The 27,585-nt window shown below is 41.2% G+C and overlaps 1 protein-coding gene across 4 annotated transcripts in view; it reads left to right on the top strand.

Moving 5' to 3' along the window:
• Positions 1 to 90: 90 nt before the first annotated feature.
• Positions 91 to 27,585, top strand: part of tp53bp2a (tumor protein p53 binding protein, 2a) — a 34,026-nt gene continuing 6,531 nt past the window's right edge. Inside the window, exons 1-17 of one of the 4 annotated variants that reach the window (XM_088086387.1) lie at positions 91 to 240; positions 531 to 687; positions 14,182 to 14,329; positions 15,402 to 15,515; positions 17,019 to 17,089; positions 17,812 to 17,913; positions 19,130 to 19,304; positions 19,539 to 19,720; positions 19,856 to 20,020; positions 20,269 to 20,307; positions 21,920 to 21,967; positions 23,472 to 23,655; positions 24,181 to 24,237; positions 25,153 to 25,203; positions 25,990 to 26,112; positions 26,305 to 26,426; positions 26,545 to 26,923. In XM_088086387.1, the coding sequence (XP_087942513.1) occupies positions 661 to 687; positions 14,182 to 14,329; positions 15,402 to 15,515; positions 17,019 to 17,089; positions 17,812 to 17,913; positions 19,130 to 19,304; positions 19,539 to 19,720; positions 19,856 to 20,020; positions 20,269 to 20,307; positions 21,920 to 21,967; positions 23,472 to 23,655; positions 24,181 to 24,237; positions 25,153 to 25,203; positions 25,990 to 26,112; positions 26,305 to 26,426; positions 26,545 to 26,923 (1,987 nt within the window). In that variant the 5' untranslated portion in view covers positions 91 to 240; positions 531 to 660. The remainder of the gene's footprint in view (positions 241 to 530; positions 688 to 14,181; positions 14,330 to 15,401; positions 15,516 to 17,018; positions 17,090 to 17,811; positions 17,914 to 19,129; positions 19,305 to 19,538; positions 19,721 to 19,855; positions 20,021 to 20,268; positions 20,308 to 21,919; positions 21,968 to 23,471; positions 23,656 to 24,180; positions 24,238 to 25,152; positions 25,204 to 25,989; positions 26,113 to 26,304; positions 26,427 to 26,544; positions 26,924 to 27,585) is intronic. The other 3 variants (XM_042501814.2, XM_042501815.2, XM_042501816.2) reach the window with 3 other exon arrangements.

The following is a 27,585-nucleotide window of genomic DNA, read 5'->3' on the forward strand; positions in this document are numbered from 1 at the left end:
TAAAGTCGACGTGGAGAAAACGTCAGTGAAAATTAACTTTTATTTCCTCCAGCTGGGTGTAAAGTGTTAGTCTGTCCGGTGTTAAACCGTTGGGGGTGTTTTCTGCTCCAAACGGGGCGGAGCTTGAATTCCTAACTGGAATGAGTTTCCTCCCGATACGTCACTCTGGGATAGGCTGCGAGCTATCGAGCAACGCTGTCAGTCAACGGGGTTTCGGGCTCATTACCTAGGAGTCCTCGGGTAAGCAAAACCTAGAAAATACCAAATAATCCTTATATATACCTAAAATATGTTTAATCTATAGTTTACCTACAAAACAAGAGGCTTTTTAACAGTGCCTTGCGCTCACAACGAGCCGTTTTAAAAGTTCTAAACGATGCTCACAGAACTACAACGGAAACTTTTGTCGTGGAGGCCTTGTTATTTGTTGCAACAGGTCCTCGACATAGGATAAACATTAGTGTATTTTATGTTTTTTTAATATGTTTGTGTGGTTTGTAAAATAACGAAGTGCTGTATTTTTAATGCAGGACGGGACCCACAAGCAGGAGAAAGTAGCCTTGCCCATCGCGGGTTTAGGCTCTGGGATTAAAGTGATCGCCAGTCCCGCAGCTTTCGTCGAAACTGCCAGTGAGGATTCGTGCTGTGTTGGTTAGCTAAATGCGGTACGAAGCTAAAATGATGCCGGTGAGTTTCTGTTTTATTTACTTGGCTATAAGTTTCGGCGTTGTCCTGTAGCTTAATAATTACGCTTTCGACATTATATAAGCGCTTTGAGATGATATTGTCACCACTGTGATATTACCTGGGCATTTAAATTGACGTGGCAAGTTGATGCGGGTGCTACTTTGTGTCAGTATTATGGCAGCACGGGTCTCTGTTGTGAAGTTTATTTGCAGTGACAGCTGTTTGTGTGTGATCGGAGCATGTGGTTTGAGGTTATGTCAGTTATTTGCTTTGTGGGATATTAGTCCACGCACACGACTACGTCTGTTTTACATGTAAACCAGTCTCCTGCGTCAAAACGCCGTGTTGTATCTGTATCCAGTCACGGGATAGGTCACCTGAAAACATTCACTTAACTGTGGATGCTTTCATTGTATGCTTTGTTGGTATATACACATCCATCCTGCTGAGGACACACAACAAGCAGAAGGCACCTGCCAAGTCTGGATGGCACTACGCTAACCTCAGCTCTGGACTCCTGCCATGTCATCACCATCATCACCATCATCAGAGGTCCATTGCTTTTGCTGCAGTGAAAGCCTCTGTCTCTCAGCACTTCTTTGATGTGTGGAGAGAGTGCAGCAGACACTGGTGCATGTGCTCACTGTGGAGGAATAACCCTCCCAACAAATAGAAATAGTAACAAGTTTATGACTAGCAAGCTTGTTAAAGCTTGGTAAAGGTGCAAAGTTCAGAAAATTGTTGCTGGATTGGAAACTAGTAAGCGTTAAACCTAGCTAAAATTCTTATGACTAGAATTTACTCATTTGCAGCCAACAAATATTTTCATTATTGATTAATTATTGATTCAATGAAATGCCATAAAGAAGTAAACGTTACTTTCACAATTTCCCAGAGCTCAAGGTGACATGTATATTGTTCATTTTATTGTACCAACATAAAGATATCCACTTTACAAGTGGGCTGGATGATATATCATGATATTGACTATTTGTGCTTTTACAAAATACAGATATTTATGAGATTTTTTTATTAATAATAATAAGCCACAAAACAATATTATTGCGTTTTTAAACGTGTTGCAGTATTTTGAGTATTGCAATATTGTGATACTTTGCGATGTGTAACTTTTTAAACAGCAACTTATATCACTAAAAGGAAAACTTTGTTTAACATTTGTATTATCTAATATGACAATATTTTTAACGTCTGCTTGTCTTGCGTCAGTCATTCTTATTGAGGCAAAATTTATCTAGTGGACTCAAAAAGCAATTGATCATGGTATTCTAGACAAAAAACGTTACTTTGCATCTGTGTATCGATAATATATTGCCATACAAAAATATTGTGATACTATGTTGTATCAACCCCACCCTCCCACCCCCACTAAATGGGTAAAGGGAAATAATAGAACAGCTAGAACAGTCTGGTAGATTCAGAAAATTACATTACTTTACTGTAGCCCATAAGACCAGCAAAATAGAAAAATTATAGTATTATGATTTCCAAAATATCTCATCTCATACCACGATACTGATAAAAATATTGATATATTGCCCAGCCTTATTTTCTAGTTAGGCTATATAAAACAGGAACCAGAGTATGTTTGACATGTCATCTTGGTAACTGACTTTAATGTTTGATCTGTTGTCGAAATAGTTGCTGGTTCATTTTCTGCTGATCGGCTTATTAAAGTAATCATTTCAAAACTAATCTGGCTCAGCCCTAGTTTCCGGGATGTTTAGCTCATAGAGGACAGACCAGTCATTACCTGAATGTTAACACCATAGTATTTGTGTTTTTGTTTTTTCGCCTCAGCTTCTCTGGTAAATTCCGGACATTTTTGCTTTTGTGAACAAATATGTTAAATTACACGCTTTACAACATACACGTACAGTTAATTTACAATGATCTTAATAAAAACACTTTTATCCTCTGTGGTATGCTCAGGTTCTCCTAATGATACCCGTCTCTGCTCAGACCTGTGCTTCCAGTAAAACAGCTTGATCAGTGAATTAATCATCTTAGCTGTGGAGACAGTCGTATCTGGATGCCTCCTGTCTGGTGCATGACCTCAGTCTGCTACCGGCACATGGTCATTTGTTATCACTAAGTGCTGTTGTTGTGGACACCAGTATGAATTGTCCCTCAAGTGTGTTTTCATTCAAGATCTGTTTCTCTATAGGCTGCATGAGATCGCTGTTATTGCCCTCTTTACCCCGATTCCGTCACCCGAGAATATATTGGTGTGTGTCTTTTAGTGTGTTTGAATGAGATACAGCTTCTGGCGTTCGCCTGATAAACACAAAATGGCCTCTATGTAGCCATGTCTGATGGGAGGTATTGTCTTAGAAATTACACCCGTAGCCCATGACCCTGCTTGTACAGGCCAGGGGCTCAGGGGTAGTGTGAATGTAGTGTCGTAATTGCTGGCCGGGTTGGTAAATAAGGGGTCACTGTTTCCTGAACACAATGAGCTGCAGGGACTCTTTAACAGCATGTTGTGGAAAGCACATTGTGTGTGCCTGTTGTGTGGCAGCACCCTGATAAGGGACGCTCCCCCTTCATTGAACCATAGGGAGGTATAACTCATTTACTCCTGATATATGGTTATCTCTACCTGAACCAGGCTTTGTTCTGCAGACACTTATTAATGACACATTTAGGCTTGAATTCCCTGCTGGTTTATTAGCCAATATTTCATTGTTATGTACTTTTGTCAAGATTAATTATATTCATTAGCCTACGCTGGCAACAAAAAAAGATCAGAAACCAAAAAAATAATTGTTAACATCAGTCATCATCAGTGGGGAAAAGTTTCTACATGATTTTTCAAATTTTGCAGGGCACATACCACTTCCTCATTCCTCCCCCATGACATGAGTTGCATGCTGTGTAGATTTCCAGTCAGATAAACCTTTTCTGTGCCTGCCTTGCAATATTTGGTTTTGCATTCTTTGACCACACAGATTTGTCCCGTGTCTCACTTACGCTGCAACAAATCTCACTGTTGCTAGACTCGATGGTGTTGGTGGTGGTGTTGTGATGGTGGGAAAATGAGGTGATGCTCTGGGAAGCCTGATTTTGCTGTGTGTGTCAACAGAAACCCGAGAAGGCTTTCTGTGCAGCCACTATAGGCTTTGTGTTTAGTCTGTGAGAGAGTATGTGGTGGTTGCGTAAGCAGCCTCATCAATGGTAGTGAAGGACTTTCAAGGGCAATGTTTTGACTTAAATTTGAAGAAGAGTAGTCCTTTGTATGATGTATTATCTGAAAGAGTGGTGTAAAAAAAACAGCAGCGCACCAAGCTGGTTATGTGTGTTTTGTCACTGTGAGTATATAGTTATTGTACTGTGAGTACTATAGCATTTTGTACACAAGCCAGATTTTAATCATTGCAGGGTAGAAAAAAGAATATCTGCTTAGACAACTGATGATCTTTTAATTATTTATCTTGAATGCAAACTGTGCAGTGTACTAACGCCACAATACCAGCATCACATCAGCCTGGTTTCTGAGAGGAGGCACACCAGAGTCACCTGAGCAGGTATCGACTTACTTACCACGGAATATTGAGTTACTCCCATCTGTGAGGAATCCAGGCAAAAAGCAGAATTACACATTCAAGTGGTACAATTTCAGAAAAAAACCTTTTAAAGCAGCACGAGCATGGTAACAGCATTGTCTGAGGTGGAAACACTACTCTAACCATGGGGAACAGGCAGGCCATGGTTCAGAGGTGTACTCCGGGTGGTCTGGAAATCAGTTTTCTAGGAAACTTGTGGCCCTTTTTTGACTAAGTAGTCCCAGGAATTAAGTTAAAGCAGGAACTAAAGCTCTATTTGTCCAACACTAGTGTCACCTGCAGACCTCATGTGATTTAGAAATGACCACCCCATGTCTGTGTTTCACACAGTACATTTTAGCTCAACAAGGTCCATATTTTACATGGATTTACAAACATTATCTCCTGTATGAGATGCACACGGTGCATTTAAATGGACATTAATAAGCAATTTGTGATCGGGTTTCTGAAGTATCCCGTCAATGTGTTTGAGCACGTAAACATCATATTCCGTTAATGAGAAACCCGAATATGCTACCTGGAGTACTCTGAAAGAAACTGAGATGTATAGAGGGAATATGATTGACCCGATTTCTCTGTTTTCATGTAAACACCATATCCCAATTATGATCATAACCAGTATAAGCCTCATCAACAGGTTATTGATGTACATGTAACCGCACTTATTTACACACAGAAACATTACACATCATTGCTAGCGTTGTCATACAGTGTTAACATCCTTATTGTCTTTTAAATGTGGGTTAAACAAACAGAACAAATTCTGCCACACACTGTCACGTTATCCCTCTCATCATCTTTCAAGATTTCACTCTTCTAATTGATTTGAGCTTGCTCTTTCTGCGAATAGGTCTCCATGCTGTTTAGGGACATGTGCTTCCTTTACCCAAAATGTTTTCAAAACTTTTATTTATTATTCCTAAAGCAGCCTTCATAATTCTTGACCGAGAAAGAGGCAGAAATGAAACACGGAGAAAACAGAAAACCTAAATGAGACCTCGAATGACATGGATGCTGATTCAAACAGAACTAATATGACACATGAACTCTGTGTTTGGCAAAATATGGCAGGTGATTTCCAGTGGAATTTTTACTTGATAAATTATATACATGATGGGTTTAAGATCACAGATTACTTCTGCAATTATTAGCCTACAAATTACCAGAGGTTATTAGGTCATAATCCTCCTGCTTGAAAAGGAATCAAAAGTTTCTTCTGTGCAATCCTGTTAGCACTTCTACCACATCTCAAGAGCCATGAAGCTAATGTTAAAATTTAGCAGAAAACAGTGGGTTTTTAGAGACTTTTTTTTTTTTGCAAGACAACAAAACAACTGTTTTATAATTTACCGCTGTGCCATTCTGATGTTTCAATGAATTTTCTTTTGGTTTGTTTAAATGCCAAACATTTATTGCATTTAAGCGCTTGTAGTCCTAATATTGATGTTACTGGAAACCAGCACTGGCTGCTTGGTGAGTTATGCCCCTGGTCCAGGGTTTTGTGGGGACAGAAACTTCTGCCTGGGAGCTAAATTTAGATCCTGGTTCCTCTGAACAAAACGTAGTGAATGTTCCTGGGTCCTGAAAAAGGTTCCTGGAAAAGTTCCTGTGTTGAAAAGGGGCTTTTGTACTCTGCCTCCTCCAATCACCCTCTCTCCTGCTTCACCAAAGTCTCTTTTGCATATGACAGATTAAACACAACAAACGCACCATTCAGTGTGCATTTTTGTTAAGGAAGCCAATTAGTGTGCCTGCTGCATTTTGAAATGCTGCCTCTTGGCTTTTAGTCTCTTTCATGAGATAAGTGTTGATAAAAGAGTTTTGCATACAGTAGACCTCCATATAACAGACCAGCTGACAGACTATTTATATAGCACTTTTATGCAGTTTAAATCTGTGTATATTATCTTTAATAGTGTCCAGTTTGCTGCGGCCGTGTTCTTACTCTGAATCACTTCATCCAACTGTCAAGAAAACTTGGGAAAAAACGATACGTCCTCTTCCCTCTGCGTCATTTCGACTCCCATTTCCCTTATCTCCCAGATAAGCCCAAAGTAGGAATGGTCTCATCACAGAGACCAGGAATGGAGGACTATTGCGAGAGTGCAGATCATAAAGTGATAGGCTAAGTACTGCAGTGCAGACAGAGAGAAGAGGTTGTCCTGAGCGAAGAGTCACAGCTCTCTGCAGCTTCAGTGTGTAGTAAAAGCAGCTTTTTTCTAGATGTTGCTGCTGAATGAGGCTACTGTGAGTCCAGATTCCCTCTGCTTTCTCTTGTTTGTTACCCCTGACCTTTTCTCCCTCGCCCCCTCATCCCTCTTATGCAGCATAAAGAAAGTGAGGGAGAGTGAAAGAGAGATGAAGAGGAATAATGCATAAAGCCATTAGGGAGTTTTCTGCTGCCTCGCCTTTTTGAAGGACTGCTACGCTGGAACTGTGTCAGCTCTTGAAGCTATGGCAGGGGGAACAGACACGCGGGAAGATGATGCTGCAGCAGCGTCTTACAAACTTGCCGTAATCAGATTCAGAGGTGACTCCATCAACAAGAACCAGTTGACTCATTCGCTTACCACAGCAGTACGTGTAATTGAAAGTGTGCGTAGACAGAAGGCCCAGCAGCCCTAAGGTGAGACCCCCTCAGGCATGGTCAAAGATATAGCCTTTGTTTTCCTCTGCTGCTGTCACCCTGCCTCACACTGTCCACTTTCCTTGTTGTCCTATTCCTCCCCTAGGCCCTAGATGTTATGTATACGTGGAAGTCAATCCCAGTGTGTTACATCAAGCCTGTATGACACTCAGCCTCATTTGATCTGACTACATCCATGCTCCTCGAAGGCAGGGACACTGTCAGTACTTGCTCTGCTATTTATAAAATATACATGCATATATACAGGGTTTCTGCGGTCATAAAATTCCTGGAAAAGCTATGAAATTTAAAAAATAAATAAATAAAATCGTGGAAAAATATTAAGGAAAAGTAATGGAAACGTTTTGAAAATTCATTGGTAAAAATGTATGGGAACCCTGTATATAAAACTACTTATATATTTTGCACAGTATTTATTAACACAATTAAATATACTACATATACTACAATAAATACTACACTGTGGCCATCACGTAAGCAGCAAAGCTATACCTACTAATGAATGAACATAACTGATAAAAAGGTATCAGCGGGAGGTTGTAGTCAAGTAAAACTGGGACCATAGTGACACAGTATAATATGCATGGGTATACAGGTTCCCTGTTTGACATTGAGCAGACTTATGCAACACTACGACAAGCTGAAAATATATTTAATTCTACTTACTACAGAGAGAAGTAATGTTTTTCTTCCCCTTACACTTGAGCGTGAAGGGCAAACTTTACATGACTGATTCAAATCAACAGCAGGCTGCTGTCAGCCTTTTTTATTTTTATTTTTTTTACCATAGTTGAAATAGTAGATTGACAGGAGATTAAGAATTCTGACAACTGAGTTATAACTTCACGTTATCTCTTAAGTAATACTATCACACATTTTGTGGTTCTGACATATGAGCACATGACTATTTCCACTATTTTATATCATATTAAATTGACTACATTTAGATATGTTGACTCTTAGATCATAAAGACGGTAGTAATTTTGGGATCTTACAATTCTAGGTGTAAATTTTTAGCATTCTGAACGTAATAAGTCAGAAGAGAATAAATTCTCTATAAACTTATTAAATTATCTGAAGTTTAATCAGCAATGTAAAAAAGCTTTCGTTGCAGTTTGAACTGCAGTGTTTATGAAAAATAGACTCATATTTAAATGACAGAAACATTATGGATCAAAACAAACATACTAGTTTTGTAAGAAAAATCATTTGAGCAGAAAATCTATTTCTTGCTGATGTTACGGAAAACATCAGTGAGGATATCTGACTGGATTTTTCTGTAAAGCATCAAAACTGAAATAATAAATTATCTCCAATGTTGCGGTGGGTGTTTTTAGTTGTATCGATGAATTCTCAGTGACGGGATGGGCTTTCATTCACTAGTTACCCTGATATTGCAGAGTAATTCCATTATAGTACAATCTCCTGTGGTTGGTCTATTCTTGGAAATGGGGAACTGCAGTGGCACAGAGTTTTGATCACTCCTAACTCAATATAGGTACAATTGCATTTGGACAAGGATCTTGAGAGACTAATGCAGTCGAATTGACCCTCACAAGGAGAGAGTGGATCATCAAGGTGAGACAAGGGGATTGATATGCTTTTAGGCTTGCTTAAAAAGATTATTCTTTTAACTTGTTATTAATTTTCCTTGAATTTGGCTGAATTCATTTGCTGCAGTGTACATGTTCGTTATCTGTACAATCAGTGGGAGTGCCTCACACACGCCAACACAGCATTCCTCCTGTAATTGGCTACGGTTACAGTGTTGATCTTTAAACTCAAGCCATCTCAGAGTCCTCTGTCTAAACAACTAGAGAGGCTTGAAAAGCCTGTTCCCCTCAGGACTGCAATCAATGGCATCTGCCTCATGGCCCCTCTGGCTTAAATGGGAGAAGGGCTCCAAATTACACAGTAAACAGCCAAATCAGCATCTTATGTGCTGTAGGCTTTGGAGCTGATATCTTCAGCTTACAGTGAATCACATAATAGTCCTTCACCTCCGCAGTGGGACTGCATTTTATTTAGCTTAATACAGTGTAGAATCATTTTCCTTGCAGTCACACGGCAAAACTGTAACAGTATCGCTTTGTTTTTTTTCCCCTCTCTTTCTTAACCTCTCGGCTCTTTTCAACAGGGCAGGTCAAGTACGTGCTGCCAGCTGCAGCCACTCTCTCTCCAAGATGTGTTCTTATTACAGCGTCCTTTGTTTGACGGTTTGATGTTACAGCCTTTCATCTCAGAGACACACACTCTCCTATCTGTGTTAGTGTGTCTAGAACAGATGTTCTTAAGCATGTGCCACTGACTCTAAAGACTCAAAGACTTTTGTTTAACTCCAAGTCACTACAGGACTTTCATTTTTAGGATTTAAACATTATAAACCAGGTACTGAACTTTGAGATCTGTTTATGAGGATGCACACCTGCATACTCATCGGCCTTGGTTACCCAGAGGTATACTCTCTTTTAAACTTAAGGCGCAGTGGCTGTAGCCGAGCTGCAGGCTATTGAATTTAAGCTTACTATTGTAATACTGAGCCAGTGGTTGGTTGAAAGGCTATATTTTTATATAGCGGATTAACTTAATCCCCGAGATATAGCCCCAATGACCTAGCCTTATAGCTGCTCTGCTTTTAGGAATATCTACAGTGCAGGCTGCAGTGTTAATGGCCACATTTCTCTGCAATGGTTATAATTGTCAGTTTGCAATTCTGAGCTGTCACACCAGTCCCAAACCCTGGGAGACAGCTTTGACTTAGCTGATGTGATGGAATTAGAAATCTATCGCTATAATAGTGAACCGCAGCAGCCGAGGCAGCTCGTCCCCCTTCTCCTTCCCCAGGGCGATCTCTTTGCCCTGTCTCAGGTAGGCAGGAAGTGCAATTCAGCAGTTGCTTCTGTCATCCACTCTGATGGGCAGAGGCCACGAGTAGCATATTTTTGTCAAACGTTGTCATGTGCAATCGAAATGAGTACTGCTTGGCTCCCTGGTTGTGTGAAGCGACCTAAGATGATGCTTTCCGGTAAACTGCTGTACTACTGTTTTTGTGTTTTGGAATATCAGTTTGTTATTGAGCTGTTTAATTTTACTCACTGTTGTATTGATGAATATTTAATGAAGTTGTTTGGCTGGGTCAAAATGGGGAGTCAGGGAGCTCTTCTGACCTATCTGCCTCGGTAGGCCACTTAAGGTGTCTTTTTCCACTTAATCAAGCTAGCAGAGGCACTGCAGTACAGCTGAGCAATATGGAGTAAACACAATATTCTGATATCATATTAATATATTGTATAGTCAGTGGTATAATGTAAGGAAATAATAACATTTTTTTTTTTTGGGAGTATCTGTCCTTAACTTGAGTTGGACAGAAGAATAAAGGAAAAACTGGATTTTGCTCTTGAAATCCTTTATGTGGTGAAAAAGACATTTTTTTTAAGTGTAATGTATGCTCCTTGCTAAAGTTGTATGCTGATTTAGAATTCTAACTGTATACTTTGTATTAACAATGTTAACTTGTACTTTTACTTTCACTACTTAAGTATATTTAATATCATAAAATTACTTTTTAACTTAAGTACAATAAATATCAGATACTTTTAGACTTTTACCCACGTGATTTTCTAAAAGGTGACTTTAACATCTTTTTTAAACAATATTTTTGTTGGGGGTTTCAATTATAACAGATATTACATATAAATAAAATAGTCTTTGCAGCAAAATTTTACTTAATAAAATAAAAAGGCAAGCCCAAAACAAAAACAAAAAGTCATTAAAACAGAGTGGAAAAGCAGCTGTTACACTAATTACAATATACAGAAATCTTGAAAATTACTTAGGCTACAGCACTTTATATTCTCGTGTTCTCATTTCCAGGTTTTATTCATCTTTATCAATTTTTGTTTCAAAAGTCTGTGAAGCTCCCCCAGATATTTAAAAAAACCTGACCACTTTACTTTTGTAGTATATGTCAGTTTTTCTGCAGCAACACATGTTGATAAATTCTTAATAAGTCTTTCCACCCCATAGCTATTTCTCTCTTAGCTTGTAAGAGACACAAGTCTGCTAGTGCACAGTCAGTGACTTTAACTTCAACCAAAGTCATTTTCTCATTATCTTCTCATTCTCTTTACTTTTACCTAAGTATTGCTTTCAGGTACTTAATCCAGCACTGTGTATTTCACAGAATCTGTTATTGCATGGAAAGCTAAATGTGAAGTTGTCTTTCTTACACACACTGGTCTGCTAATAGTGGAAAAAAAATGTCCTTTAGTACACGTATAGTGATAGGAGATTTAAAAATGTATTACCTAACCCTATTTTGCATCTGTTCCCAAGACATATGAACATGCAAATATGTATGAAAATTGCCATGATTAGCTTAATTAATTTTGTTTGCAGCACATGTGTGCAATATTTTTACCCATAAGCAGTGACCGCATGCAATACGTGGATGAAGGTCAGTAGCAAAGTGCTAACTCATCTGGATCGAGGATAGGAGAAGGGTAGTGGTGGCCCCGGATCATTAACTTTAGTGCTGAAGAGAATTGGCTTTCAGTGTAGGCATTGCCAAGACTCCAGTCCCCTCCCATCAGTGTGTCCTGTCTCCTCTCTCTCTTTCAGTCCTGCGCTCTCCCACCCTCCACCCCCTCCCCTCACTCTGTTGTCTCTTTCACTCTCCAAATATTAACAGGGTCATTTGAATGTCCTACATTGCTGGGAAGTTGTGATGATGTCAGCTGCTCTGTGCTGATCTCTGAATGGCTTTTTTTTTTTTTTGCTAATAGCTGACGTGAAATTGATGCCAGTTGAGGTTTTATTTTAATTACCGGCCCTGACAGTGTAATTTATTATGTTGACTGATTCCAGTTTAGTTCTCAGATACATACCACAAACCATAAAACTATCCTGATAAGGAGACAGGAAAGGAAAAGTCTTGGTTTTAGCTTTATTCTCCAGGGTGGTCTTCTAGAGCTGATGAGGAACACAGGGGCAATGTGTGTTTACAGCTTTTTGCACTGTAGATTACTGACAAGGATGACTCACTACTGATTCGCTCCATTGATGGGGATCTTTCATTTACATCCCTATGGAACAAACCAGTTGAGTCAGGTCCTTTGAGTCACACCACTTCCCCCCCGTTTCCACCGTCACCTTATCACAAAGAAAAAAATCAAACTTTCTTCAGTTGTGTATGTTGCTAAGGAGATTTTCAACGGAAACATGTCACCTGCCCACTCACTCAGTAGTCTTCATTTGAAGAGGAAAAGGGGAATGAAGTCACTTATCTTAAGGCTGTTGTGCTTTTGCTCGGTGCACCCCACAGTTCAAAAGCTACTACTTTTGTTTCCGCACCATGGCTGCAGCTGCTCTGCATGCTCGCCCCCCAAGCCCTTTGTGCTTATGACCCTGCTGACCTGATGTTCCCACCACGGCCCCTGTAGGCACGGCCGTTCACGGCAGCGTGCTGAGAATAGAAAAACCTGACAGTCCATCCTGGAGGTTTAGGGCACAAACAATACTAATTTAACAATTACACACTTTCTAGGTTATTCCAGTTCTCAGACTGCAGCGTTATTGAAGTCACTGAGAAGATATTAAATTGTGTCAAAACCCGGGGCTGAAACAGAAAAGTTCAATAAGTCCAAGTTGTGCCATGCCCCAGGACACCTCTGTTATGTCATATTAGTTTTGTCACGGTCTTATCAAAACTCTCACTCTCCTTTCGTGTGATCAGATTACAGATGGGAGCATATTCCAGCACAGCCCTGAAAGCCTCTTAAGCATACATCTGTACATGATTACACAGAGACACTGTTTTGAGTGCCCCGGGGATGACGTTTTTCTGTAGGCGAACCTGGAAGTTAACAATGCCCTGGTTCCATCGTCAAAAAGCCTACAGGATTTTTCCACTGGATTTTGTATCACTGCAGAAAAATAAGCTTTGTAGTAAACAAATGTTTGATACTAATGAACACCATTTTCAGGATTTTTGAAGCCTAAATGCAGGTGCCATAAGTAAAAAGGCTAATATTAGGCTATAACAAACTACACTACCTTTGCGCAGCCACCACTACGAGACTTTAAAGCACTGTTCGGTGCAGTTCAGACTCCCAATGCCTACAATTATAAAGATAAATAATATTCTGTATAAATATTATTTATTATTTGAGCATTTCTTTAAAATGTCTCTAAGCAGTACAGAAAATGTAGTTTCAGCTTGGAAAGTGTCAAGAATTCCAGCTTTCAGGACACTTGCTGTGAGACAGCTCAATTTTCTGCTCAGTGTCAATGTGTTGATCCTACTTCTGCAGTAGCTGAAGGCTTTCACGTTCCACTCTAGTGACATCTTCATTGAGATAGTCCATTTCTTTTTAAATAGTCCTAAATCAGTCTCTCTATCATCTGTCAGTCACACACTAACATACAGATCCAACATCTGCAGAGTCCTCAGTGGGTCAGTCTCTTGAGAGTGCTTGGCAGGAGTATTTCGTGTGTGTGTGTGTGTGTGTGTGTGTGTGTGTGTGTGTGTGTGTGTGTGTGTGTGTGTGTGTGTGTGTGTGTGTGTGTGTGTGTGTGTGTGTGTGTTGGGACCTCTCACAGTGGTGACAGCACTAGTTTGCAGTTAGATGGCGTGAGTTTAAATGGAATTCTGAGAGCTGGCCTCTGATTTCTCTGTTGACATAGAGGAATGACGGTCGGGAAACTGATCCTGTTTTATGTAGCCCCGCTCAGACACGCACCCCCTTATGTTAATCAGACAATATGACGTGTTGTTGTGATGTCTGAATAAGCACCCTGAGAGAGAATAATTACACACACATCATGTAGGTGCAAGACTAGAAAAAAAACAAAAACAAAAACAAAACAACGAAAAACAGTGTACAGGGAGGAAAAAAAAGTAACACATGCACACCTCACCTTTTTGACCTGATGAAGATTCAAGCAGGATCAAAATGTTGTCTTTATTAAATTTGTGTGACATGGCATCCTGGACACTTATACACAAAGGTGTTGATGGGAGTATTACTACTAGATGGGACCTAGTAACATTTTTGTATCTCTTGGGCTTCAACAGTAAAGTAAATTTAATTGTAAATGTGCTGTCTTGTTTGAATAAAGTATAACAGAACATTTAAGTCACAAAAAGCCAGTCTAAGTGCAAGTGACGCACACACGTCACTCGCTCCACACTCCTCTGTCTTCTATTGTTATTTATGGTCTTTATCTAATCTGCCTGACTTTGCTTCTCCCGCTGTCCCCAGATGTTCCTGACAGTATACCTCAGTAACAATGACCAGCATTTTACTGAGGTTCCAGTTACCCCGGAGACGCTGTGCCGGGACGTGGTGGAGTTATGCAAGGAGCCGGGGGAGGCTGACTGCCACCTGTCTGAGATGTGGCGTGGATCTGGTGAGTGACGGTGCCAGCTCACCCATTGTTATCCTTCTAAACACAATGAAGAGCATGAGATTTTCAGTCACATGCTGTTTTGGTTGTGGGACAGGGACAGTGTGCAGACACTTGTTTGTCTTCCTTCTTTTAATTAGAGGGAAATTGCTTTTCTGAAGTAGCCCATATATAGAGATTAGCTGTGTGGTCAACTGCTTGGTGATTTCTTTTTGAAGGGCTTATCTCTTTTGGGGGCTGCAAAATGCAAATGAAGCAGAGCTCATAATCCCTGCAACAAACACAAGCACCCAGACATCTCCCACATCTCTCAGGTGGGAGGAGGGAGGGGGGTGAGATTTCATGCCTTTCCCCTTTTCCCCATCTCTGAGAGTCAGGAGGTATTCAGAATCAAAACTCGAGGAGCCGGGCTTCATAGCTGTTTCCATGGTGATGCTGCCGTAAGAGTGAAGAAAGTGCCAATTATTGTGTTTGAGAGCTTCCACAAGTAGTCTGAAAAGATTGTCTCATTTTGCAACCATTTTTCTCCACAGACCACTATGTGACTCTCCTTGAAAACACAGCAATGACATTTTGAATCAGATTTAGATGTAAAGCTATTAATAACCTGCATATCACAATAACTGGTTTGTTTTGCAGTCATGCCATTATAATAGATCAGTTTCATTGACCTCCTTTTGACTGTAATGTGTCAGTCCATTTGTGTAATGAAATGGCCTTAAGCAGGTTGAAGAAAATGTCTTGAGGAATAGAAGATGAGCCCTTTGGCTCAGTACCAGCCAGAATAATTGACAACACATCACAGTTGTTTCCCGTGAGGTCATTACTCAGAAAGATCAACTAGATGCAGATGGCGTTGGTGAAATGAGTGTCATCTCAGTGTAGGCCAGCAGTGTCAGTCGAATAGTAGGGCAGGATTTTACAAAGCAAACCTCATAGGTAAACTTGACCTACATTGTATTGTCACGTTTTAACCTTACTATTTTAAATGTAATTACAAATCTAATATTGAGTTAATGGGTGTGTTTTTAATCTCACCCCTGAGTGCTGATGCATTTCTGTATGTTGTGTGCAGAGCGAGCTGTAGGTGATGGGGAGAGGATGCTGGACGTGCTCCAGCGATGGGGACAACACAGGGCAGAAGTGCGCTTCTTTCTGCGTCACAACCGAGCCCCCAGTAGGGAGTCGGGTAAGTCTCAATTTGCAACACACAGCTTCAACCGCAAAATACAGATAATGAAGCAGAAGCAAGGGTTTCTATGGTCACTTCTCTCACAAAAGAGTCATGGTTTGGACAGGGCAGTCCCCAGAGAAAAGACATTCGACACCAACGTAGTAAACTCCACAGATGCCTGCAGCCTCTAAAAGTACACACATCCACTCTGGTGTTGGGATTCATGAAAGTAGATTTACATGAACAGCCTGTTTGAGGCTAAGAAAGACTCAGACCACCTTTGCTCTTCTTACTATACAGAGTTTTGGAAGTTTTACTCAGAGGACTGCCTTTATCCAGGAAAGGTTTTATATTAGCAGGACTCAAATCCTTGAACAAGCCTTATTTAGCCGTACTGTTGGAGGCCAGGGTGTCCCAGTAACATCGTCATAAGCCTGTTACTTTTCAGTTTTCTTAGGAACACAGAAAACGCTAGTATTTTGGTCATGCGCTATCCTCTCAGCCCCCAGTTGCGTAACTAAGCCCTTTTACCCCTCACAGCTTGAGTCTGGCCCAGGGATTAGATGGCTGTTTTCCCTTCCTGTTATCTTAGCCTGCTCTTGTTTTCCCACACTGTTAGCTTAGCTCTGCTCAGTGTTTGCAACAGAGTTCTGCATTAACTTTTTCTGTTTATTTTTTGTGAAAGACATGTACATTGGGTTTCCTAAATCTACCCTCTACCTTTCTTCTTCTACCTTCTTTTTTATGATGTTTACGTTATTTATAGAAATTGTTTTAGACTCAGTGCTACCTGTAGTACGGAGTCAGTTGAATGATGACACCTCCTGATGCTGTGCAGGCTTGTTCTTTCTGACCAGGTCAGAGGGCAACATTTATTTTCTGCAGAATTGAGCTAGCTAAGGAATCTTGCACTCCCTAATGGAGCATTAGCATGGTGTTATTCACACCATCACTTAACTAGCGCATGTATTTAACATGTGTACTGTATGTCAGGGGTCATCTAAAACCATTATGCAAGCTAAAGGGCTTTGGTCATAGGCTGCGGCTTTAAAGATGGGATCTAGATTGCCAGACCCCAAGCTGTCAAATGCCGGTTGTTTGGCTGGATATAAGTGCATTCATGTACACAGAAAAGCACATACACACACAGTTGTGGGACCCACCGCCAGACGGTTATGTATTAGGTTAAGTCCTGAGATTACTGCAAGTCACAAAGAGCACTGATCCCAGTTGTTTCCCAGAGGAGCTAAGATCATTCAGAACTAGCCAGTCTCTTTTGCAGAGCTGTCTACTGATGCACACCCTCCTCTGCCACAAGTCCAGAGAAAGCCGTACAGTGTTTACCTTTGTTTTACAGAGACAGTGACAGGCAAAAAGGCATTTTTCACAGTTGTCTGCAAAGGCTAATAGTTTGCTCTGTTTGCTGTTTCATAGTTTGGACTAAATTCAGGGAGTCATCTCAGGGTTTACAATAGATTGTGATGTCTGATGAACTCTTATATGTTGTTGGTTACTCAGGTGGGTCAAGAGGCTCAGAGCCAAAGAGGAATGGAGTGAAGGGTCCTCCAGACAGAAGAATGGAGAATGGGGTGAGTTTGGATTTCTACGTTTTAGACAATTTGAAATGTGTTCAGCAAGATGCTTCCATTTTAAGAAAAAAATGTAAGGCACATCCTGAGAAAAAAATTTACCTGAACCAATTAGGCACTGTGAACACTTTATTCATACTCTTGCACACTTAGTTATTTATTTTAATTTAAGAAGAACAAAACCCCTGTAACTCGTTTACAAAACCTTTTTACTGCACCTCATTGGAATAACATTTGGATTAAAGTCGTCCTTTCACCAAGATTTGTACTTTAATTCCCATCATGTAGGTCATAGATTTTACTGTTAAGAAATATTCTGTGACAAGCCAACTTGCTGATATGCTTAGGGGTGCTATCACTTAATTCAATTCAAAAACATCCTGCAGTGTATAAATGCAAATGAAAAATGAATCACTGCATCATAACATGGACATGACTGTTCTTATTTTTCATAATTTGAGAGTGTCACTTGAAAATTAATGTACTATGAATCCTAAAATTACAAAAAGGTCTATGTTGGTATTCTTTTGTTAGTTTGAATAGGAAGGTAAAGGAATTGCGCCCCTACCCTCCCCATATGTGTGTTGCTGCTTTTGTTTTTTTGACTTCAAGGCTACACTGTCTTTTCTTCGACCTTGATTGAGAGAGCAATGATAGAGTGTGTAACACAAGATTGAATGTATTGTCTTTTGTCCTTTGTCCTTCTATTCGTTCCTGCGCAGGTGGCGACACCCCGAATGGACATGACACTGGCTGAACTACAAGAGATGGCTGCCAGACAGCAGCAGCAAATAGAAGCTCAACAACAGCTCCTCGCTTCCAAGGTGCATGGAGACGAGAGTGCGAGATGAAAGGAGAGATGAGGACTGGTAGAGGGACGGGTAGATGCAGGGGATGGAGAAGTTTAAGTGGTGGAGATGAAAGCAAAAGCCAAAGGAGGAGAGACAAAATAATAGAGCAAGATTAAAGAGGGGGTTATTGGGAGAAAATGAGCAGACACCTCACATAATACAAGTACAAAAACAAGTCTGGTGCACTCATGGGAGTAAAGATGCAAAGATAGGCTGCACGTGATGCTTGTGATAGACAGGTTAGATGGGTTGTGTATGGCTGCAGGTGTAATGTTTATAATATGAGAAGCCTGAGACAGCTGCCTGCCCTGGATTCTCACTGCGTGGAACACTTCCAGTATTTGAAGATGTTTTTCTTCTGCTTGTTTCACATTTTGCTCAGGATTTATTGGCAATGGTGGGAAAGACTTTTGACAGAAAACAGCCATGATATAATTAAAGACTTGGCTGACCATTTTTCTCCTATGCCTTTTTGGTCCCTGCTGAGACACCTTAAAGTCTTTTCATACTGCTGATCCACACATATGTACTCTATTAAGAAAACTTAAAAAAACAAGCTTCTTTCTCTTTTTGTATGTACTCTATTTAGAAAACTTTTTTAAAAACTTTTTTTTTCTTAAATAAATATGCTCAAATGTACCACACAGGCTGCAACCTGTGTCCTTGAGCCACTTTCTGATCCAGTCAACTGTTGCTTGAGCATAATATAGCAAGCCAAGGAATTTAGCTTAAAGCAGGCATGTTAGGCATACAAGTTGAGTAAACAAACAGGCATGACCATCGGCACACATCACCTGGTGGAGTTGCAGGAGAGACTACGTTGTTCTTTTCTGAGAACCTGTTTGGGAAAGCTGTCAGGTGTACAGCACACTGTGTCATAGTTCAGGACTGGCTTTCAGTTTTAACACTTAACACTGTTTAGCTCCACAGAATGTCTTAACCCTTATTTACCCAGGCATGTTGATATAAAATGCATTCCTAACAGCCTGCAGGAGCATTAGAGGGTGAAACCACATTCTTACAGCAGCCATTTTGCTGCTCGCTCTTAACCAGAGTGTGTAGTTCAGTGCCTTTCCTGAGGACATTTGGACAGCAGCTGTTAAAGAAAGCATCCTCAGCCATGGATTACTCCTCAATGAAATTATATATCTGACTTTTGCTCCCTTTCTCCCCTCTTTTGTCTCTCCAGGAGCAGCGGCTGCGCTACTTAAAGCAGCAGGAGCAGCGTCAGCAGCAGCAGGCCTCAGAGCAGGAGAAGCTGCAGCGCCTCAGAGAGAACATCGAGAACCAGGAGACACGACTCAAGAAGGTGCGGGCCCTCAAGGGCCAGGTGGAGCAGAAACGCATGAGCAATGGCAAACTCGGTAAGCTCAAGGACTTTCATGAATGGATGCCTGCTTGAAGTATTGTACTACTGGAAGCATCTAAGATTGATTAAATTAATAGACTAAACAGATTACAATTAAAAGACACAATGTTTCTTCTTCGATTTCCTGTCTTCATGATATTCTGTGTCTCTCTCTTCCCTGCCTCCATCATCTTCGCGCGCTTTCTCTCTACCTGTGGTTCCCTCTCCCCGCCTCCTTCTCCCACTCCAGTGGAGGAGATCGAACAGATGAACAACCTGTTCCAGCAGAAGCAGAGAGAGCTCGTGATGGCTGCATCTAAGGTGGAGGAGCTCAGCCGACAGCTGGAGTTGCTTAAAAATGGCAAAGTGGACAACTTCCATGACAACCAGAGCTCTGTGGCTGAACTAGACCGCCTCTACAAAGAGCTACAGGTGTGCCGAAATGAAATTGACTAAATTAAATTCTTAACCAAAACCAAATAGAGTTCAGACAACAGTGTTTTAAATGAGCACCAATGTTGAATTAACTTCTCTTTGTCCTCATGTCTTGTCCTTTTTGATGTTCAGCTGAGGAACAAGCTCAACCAGGATCAGAACACTAAATTGCAACAGCAGAGAGAAGGCCTGAACAAGCGCAACTTGGAGGTGGCTGCGATGGACAAGCGGATCAGTGAGCTCCGAGATCGGCTGTGGAAGAAGAAGGCAGCACTGCAGCAAAAGGAGAACTTGCCTGTAAGTATCATTACACCACAGCAACATAAAAAACATTAAGATTGCCTGATCCAGAACCCCCTCGTGTGTCATTTTTTATATCTTGTGAAAGGTGTTCACATAGCTCTAATTCTTATTGTGACTTTCTAACAATTTGTCAAGCCACTATTATTCACATCTGCAAATAAGTGATGAAAATGGTTTTGATCAGAGCTCCCCCCAGTGGTGTTATATTAAAGGCTGTTTGTATCTCTCTCTACCCTCGAAAGCCTCAGACACCCTGGCATTCAGAGCTCGCCCATGCCAACGTAAGGCTCCTTAAACTCACTGTCTTCTGTGTGGGACAACCTAGTGACCCCCTCACTCAAAGGACTCGAGTCCTATCCGTCTTTTTCCATCCTTTCAATCTCTCTTTCTGAGATAGCTGGTGGGGACTGATCATCGTTTTGATCACAGACTTGCATCTGAGTGTACACTCCCACTTCTTCACTCAGCTGTGTTTTCAGTCCCATTTGGCAGAAATAACTCCTGGAGATGAGAGAGGAGTAATGAGAGCGGGGTGACATCTCAGACAGGCAGGAATGTCAGGGGAGATGCTATCTTTTCTTGCTGTGCTCTTGACAGAAACCGGAAGAGGCAAATGACTGATTTACTCAAGTGAAGCAACCATCGTACTTAAAACTTTTCGAAAAACACTTTATAATAAACATGACAGAATTCAACACATAGTTGAAATTAGCAGGCATAATAAACCAGTCTTTGTACTTAAGTTTTGGCTCTGATCTTGCTGCCTGGTGTTTCCCTGCTCCTCCTCTGCTCCTCTCTCCCCTCTCCAGGAGTTGTTTTGAACACAGGTTGCCATGGGACTGTAAATAAGAGTCAACAGACTGTGAGGAAGAGACATTAACATGTTCTCTGCTCGAGGTTAAAATGGTTGTGTAGGGATAGCAAAAGAAAACATAATCATTCTGATTGGATGATGGATGATTTATGTTTTTACCTCCTTTGATAGCACATTTTACTTTGTCCTCTATGCAGTCATTTCTTTAATTTCTTTTATCAGTTTCGCTGATCAGGTACACTTCCTCTCAGATATAATTGAGGTGTTTTATTGGCCTTCACCATTAACTTTCTTTCTTTCAACCAAATTAACATTCAACCAATTAACCCTAAAGATTGTTTCTCATTATGCAATGCTGATTCATAACTTTGCAATGCAAATCACAAAGCTGTTTATATTCAGTGCTGTCAGATTCTGTTTTTGTTCTGTGTTTTAGATCCAAAAATGTTGCCTTCTTAGTTTGCAGCATGCAATGTTTACTTAGCAAATGCAGTATGAGAGATCTAAAGTGACCTATAAGTTAGAGCATAAATAATAAATGTTATAATGGAGATTTTACATATCCTTCTGAAGCGCTGCTGGAAGCCTTTTAGATGAAGCAGCATATTGAACCCTAATCCAACTTTAAAGATGCCAAACTTCTCTTTAGATGCCCCCTTGATAATAAAGTAGGAGCAGAGCAGAGCAGAGAAAGGTGTTTCCATGTGTGTACATGTGCGTGTGTGTTTTTTTTAGAGATGAAGGCCTGAATAGGCCCTAGTGAGGAGGTGATTTACCCACACCCTGCCTGGAATCATAATGAGTGGGCCTTTTTCACACTGGCACAAAGGCACACTCCATCCAATCCGCTCTCTCCTCCAACCAAACAGCGAGCGTCTGGCTGACATCACCCAAAAAGCACGTTTAACCGTGCTGACTGAAGAGAGGCAGTCTGAGAGCTGCCAGCCTACAGTCATCCTGCACCGTCTTAGTTACATAGTTCAGGAAACACTTAGCAAAAGCTCATATTAGGTTGGAAAAGGGGGATTATTTGGTATTTTGAACTGCTGTTGCATGTTTGTGCTTTTGTTTTTTTCAAGAATGGCTATCCTGGTAAAGAGAGGGCTTCAAAAGACACTCATCTTCAGGTAACTAAACTAGTGGAGCTAAACACATGTGTTTCTTTTCTTTCTGATCTGATCTCTTGAGTTTAATTTGGCACATCCAATTCCATTTGTTCTTTTTTGCTTCAGACCCTTCATGAGCAAAGTGAGCCATGTTCATCTTGTTTTAAAGGGATAGCTTGTCATAATGACGTGAGCTGTATTTTTAAAGATGGTTTAAGTCATTAACCAAAATTTGACCTGAAAGTTAATCTGTCTGTTTGTTGGCTTTGGAAAGCATAAGGCATTTGTTTCATTTCTTTATTTACACATCTAGAAATACAAAAAAGAAAAAACAATATATAAATTTGCAAGGGAACGTGAAATAGAATTGCTGAAAATCCTCTAGTGGCTTGAAAAGTGGCAGTATCCAAGCAGCATGTTGCAGGGAATAATTACAGCAATCCTGTATACAATCTTTGTATGCATATTTAGGCATTTAATGTGTTTATTTCTTCTGCAAGATGTTGTATTTATGTAAGTGACTGTCTTCCAATGTCAAGAATTCTCCATTAACCCTTAGATGAAGCTACAGTATTTAAGACATGCTGTCAGTGTGGATTTTAAATCCTCTCCAAGTTGGAGCAGCTTTAAAAGCACTGCATGATGTTCCAGCACAACATGTTTTTTAAAAAGCATCGTGCTAATAAAATGCGAGGGTATAAATATTTAATAAGCTAAATCTTTATACATCAGTAACTGTAATGCATGCTCTTTCTTGAAGCAATATGGTTACTGAGCTGTAACTTAACAGAGTGATTGCTAAGAAACCTAAAAACCAGTGTGAGTGGTTGAAGCTAAGGCAGGGCTCAGAGGATGGCGAAGTTAGGCTTTCATTCTGACAGTTTGGTCTTGATTGAAATATCCCACTTACTGTTAGGTGGACTGCAAATGTTTTGCATTTGTAAACATTAATGGCCTTCAGAGAAACATGACCCATCATTAATCCCTACCAGCAGGCCTAAATTTCTACTTCCCTTTGTCAGACTTTTAATCACAATACACCTCGAAAGGTCTCGCCGTAATGCCCACTCTGCTAGCACCATACACAAGTTATAAAAGTGAAGAAAACGTCCTTACAAACACTTTCAGATGACTAAATTAAATCCTTTTGATTTGAGTAACAACATGATTCTCTCTGGCGCCACCCTCAGTCCAAAGTTTGTATTTTTGCCTCTCTATTGTCAAGGACCTAAGAAAATTAAGTTGTGGACATGACTGCCTTAGAGGGCTGTTGGATTTTTAGTGTTGTTTATTAATGCCTCAGTATTAACAATAATTTCAGCATGCTTTCTGTGATACTCATCTCAGTCTCACCAGTGATATCGTATCATTAACGAACATCAGATAAAGTTTTGGTTGCCATTTTGTCATCTATATGTTTGTGTCTGAATAGTGAGTTCTTTTACTACTGTAATACAAGATATTCTGGATTAGTCTCACTCGCTGCTCTAACTGCCTCCTCTTGTTTTGTTTCTCTCCTGTACAGGTGCCCTCAGATGGCCAAGCTGGACAGCAGTCGGGTCCATCTCGTGTGGCAGCGGTCGGCCCATACATCCAGTCGTCCACGATGCCGAGGGGCCCAGTGAGGCACGACCTGCTTGTAAAACCAGCCTATCCGGACGGCACTGCCACCCTTCCAGCCCACGACCCACAGAGCAAGACCAGCACAGGTGAGCAGCCAGAAATGACGCGCTGTCTGCAGCCTTTCACCTCTTAAATCAAGAAAAACAAAAAATAGCAAAAAAATAGCAGTGTGATCAGTAAAGAGAAATACCACAGGCACTCATAAGACTTCACTTATTTAGGGCAATCGTGGACAGGAATGCATTTCAGCTGACAAGCCATCTTCGTTGTGACATCAATGAATAAATAAAAAGTGAAGTCTGATGAGTGCCAGTAGTATACCTCAGAAATCAAGCCTTTTCCTATCTGCCCATGACTTAGATTTCTTACTTGGAAGAGAACCTTAACATCTGTCTTTTAACATATAATTTATTCATCTAAATTTAGCGATTGCTGAGTCTACAATAGCTCACTCAGCAGCAAAGTTCAAAACGTAGCTTAAATATGTAAAGAAGCCAATAGTAAAGAGTCCTCGGCTACACTTCCTGGTGTTTCTTTGTGAATGTCATCATCATGGAACGGGGTATGTTTTTTTTTTAAATTGAAATGTGATAAGACTGTCCTGCCTCCAGCAGGAGCAGAGGGGTCTGGGACACCTGCTGGTTGTGATGTCACTCTGAGCTCAGAAGGTAGCTAGTTAGCTCCTGTATGCTGTGTTGTGACCGAGTATTGCTGAGCCTGAACTCTAATTCCACTCTCATTACATTTTCTAAAGAACGTTTGAAATGTTTTGCAGTGAGTGAACCAGTTTTTATTGCCACTGTGTGTGTCTTTTTGTGCCATTCTTCTTTTTTTTTTTTTCTTTTCAAATCGAGCATGAGAGACGGTGCAGAGCCAGCTGTTGTTGCACCAGCACCCTCTCCCAGCGGACTGCAGTAGCATGTTTGCTGCTGTGTAATGGAGGGGAACAAACTCTGGTCTAACCAATGACGGACCAGAGCAATATATCCCATTTAAAGATGTTCTTTATGCCATCCTCTTTCTCAGTAATTCTCTCACACGCTTCATTTCTAGACTCGCTCTCTTAGCCCTAAAGCAGTCCCCCAGCGGATAGTGGGCCAGCAATGCGCTTTATGTTATTAAAAATGAATGATCCAACACCAAAATTAGTAATTACAAAACAATAGCAGAGGGGAACCCCCTCCTCCTTCATTCACTCCCTCACCTCTTCGTCAACCCTTGTTTTCATATTTAAAGCAGTTCCACAAACAGGAAGTAAAAGTAACAGGTTTTTCCCAGGCTGTCATGATGCTGCACGCAATTATTTCTGCACGCTGAGGTGATTTGCTGTATGAGAAGAAGAGAGGGAGGGATGGGCGGGGACGCAGAAGAATCTGCTCTTAGTCTACACCCATTCCCAGTTCTTCTCTAGCTGGGACGTTGTGCATAGCATCAGGCAGACTCCTGAGGGTTGTGTTGGTCTCTGTGTGGCCCCTCAGGGGGGCCCCTGCCTGGGCCCAGCCAACAGCATGTCTAGAGCAAGGGGAGATCTGGAGCTCTAAGGCTACTTTGTTTTTCTTGTCTTTCGAATGCATCTTCCTCAGAAGCCATGTTCTTGCTTAAGCCTCTGAAAGAGCTGCGGGCTAAGAGAAAAGGTACACACTTGTGTTTGTGTGTGTGTGCTTCTCAACGGCTTTCGTTTCATTGTGTTTATTTTTCATGAGAGTGATTCTCACTGAAAAAACTGAAATGTTTTTATCATTTCCTGGCTGGATCTTTTGGTCCTATTTGCTTGTTTCGCTGTTGTTTGTTAAAGCGTGTTTGTTGAGCTTTCTCCTCAGTTCCTTTTCTGCCGCTCTAAATGGGTCAGTTGGAACAAACACATAACCTTCAGTTGAACTGACATTCTGTGTGGATTCTGACCAACCCAATCAGGTCTCGTCTGCAAAATGTGTGTGTGTTTGTTTGTTGATGTATTTGTACAACACCTCTTGAGAGGGAGCTTCTAATTACAGTCTGCAGGCACTGCGATGGAAATCATCATGTTTTTACCATCTTTGATTTGATGCTAATCTTGCTAGTTAGAAGAGCCTTCATGCTTTTGTGGCTCATCTGACTGTGGATGTCTGCGGACGTACATGGCCACTGGCTGGGTCCTAATCAGTCAACCAAAACAACAAATGATGAGTAATGAAGGCGGCAAAATGCTACAAAATGCACTGTTATTTTTTCAAAAATCCAGTATTGTTTGCTCTGTGTTACTGCATAACACACAGCTCTGGGAACTTTGTGTTTATCTGTTTTTAAATAATGGCTGAAGCAAGTCTCCACGTGTACTGGTGCTTTGTGTTATCATCTGTGTCTGTGTAAAATCTCACGGTACATACTAACATTTAAACACTCTCTGGTTTTTGCCTTCTCCTCTCCGGCGGGTCCCACAGGCCTTCAGCCATCCAAGCTGGCAGACTGGGGCTCTTCAGGTCCAGAATCCAACACAAATGGTCATGGTCCAGCCTCAACACTGCCACGAATGACTTCTCACTCCAACTCGAACACAGAACAAGGTAAGAGAAACATACACACACACACATGCACAGTTTACACACAGAATCTGCATTGCAGTCCCTTTCTGTAAGTGTGAAAACAGCAATGCAGCAGCACAAAAGCTTCCAAAGCACCTTTTGTTCGGTCTTTCTATAGAAATACACTTTGTGTAAACATGAGATGAAACTGATTACTGCCTTGTTTGTGAGCAGATGAGACAGAACTGAAGAGGGACAGGAAGGTGCGTCCATTTTCCATGTTCGAGCCAACAGAGGTTCCCGCCACCTCCCTCCGCAAAAACCAGAGCAGCGATGACCTGGTCAGGGATGCTCAGGTATGAGGGGACACTGTCCTCACATCCTCACAGGAAAAAATTCACCAGTCAGAATTGGTCATTACCAGCTGGAATACACCTTCACTGCTGCTGTCTGTCTCACCTCTCATTTTTCCAGGCTGCTCCCAAAGCTCCAATCAAGATTCCTCCTCCTGTTCCAACCAAACCAAAAGGCCCCGGTGTTTTGCCCTACGGAAAACAAGCTCTCAACACAGGCACCTTCCCTAAAGCCAAGCCCCACAACCAGCAGCCCCAGGCCTCCCAGGGCCGTGGCCCTCTCCCTCCCTCACAGAGCCAGACACTCCCCCTACCCTCCAAGCAGGACACTCCACCTGCAGCCACAGTACGACCATTCACCCCAGAGCTGCCCAAAGATGCCAGCCTGAGTAAGCCCCAGACCTTAGCGGCCAGCTCCATTTACTCCATGTACACACAGCAGCCTGGTGTGCAGGGCGCTCTCAACAGGTCTCAGAACCGCACCAATGGATTTATCAGTGGTAAGAATATACAGTTTTAATTTTTAAAACGTAGTGCATGAACAGTGTTGTTGAGATGATACGGACGAATGGGGTCGTTCTCATTGAGTTCCTGGATAATTGACCGAATAGGTGAAGTCTGTCTGGTCATGAACACAACCTTTGTCCTTGTGATTTGTCTTTACGCTCACTGTTTACATCTGAAAGGGTACGAGCTTCAGTTAAACAGAGCCTTTAAATAGATTACATGTAGAAATAGAAGGACACACATGAATCCACACAAAATTTAAATGTATATGTACACATATCAATCCCCAGGTTTTCATATTAGCATCTGAATTAAGTATCCTTTAAAATGACATAAAAATGATATGTGAGAAAAAAAAGGTATGACTATGACAGCGCGTGAGTCAGGATGTAAACAAGAGTAAAGAAAAGTCTTCATCTTGTCCTCAGCACACGCAACAAGAAAATATTCTCACGCCACTGACCAGAGGAGCAGCTAGAGGGGCAAAGCCATGCATTACATCTTCCCTTTACAAACACGCTCACAGGCATCTTTACCTGCTGCTTCTGACTGAAATTGTGGAAATATATTGAAACAAGTTTTTCCCTAGTCTTAAGTCTTTTCTGAGGAATTTATGTAATCCACGCGAGCTATATAAAACGAATACAGTATTATT

This window comes from Plectropomus leopardus, chromosome 13 (assembly GCF_026936395.1).
Source record: "Plectropomus leopardus strain MGB_pleo_1.0 chromosome 13, ASM2693639v1, whole genome shotgun sequence".
In the NCBI taxonomy this organism is placed as follows: Eukaryota; Metazoa; Chordata; class Actinopteri; order Perciformes; family Serranidae; genus Plectropomus; species Plectropomus leopardus.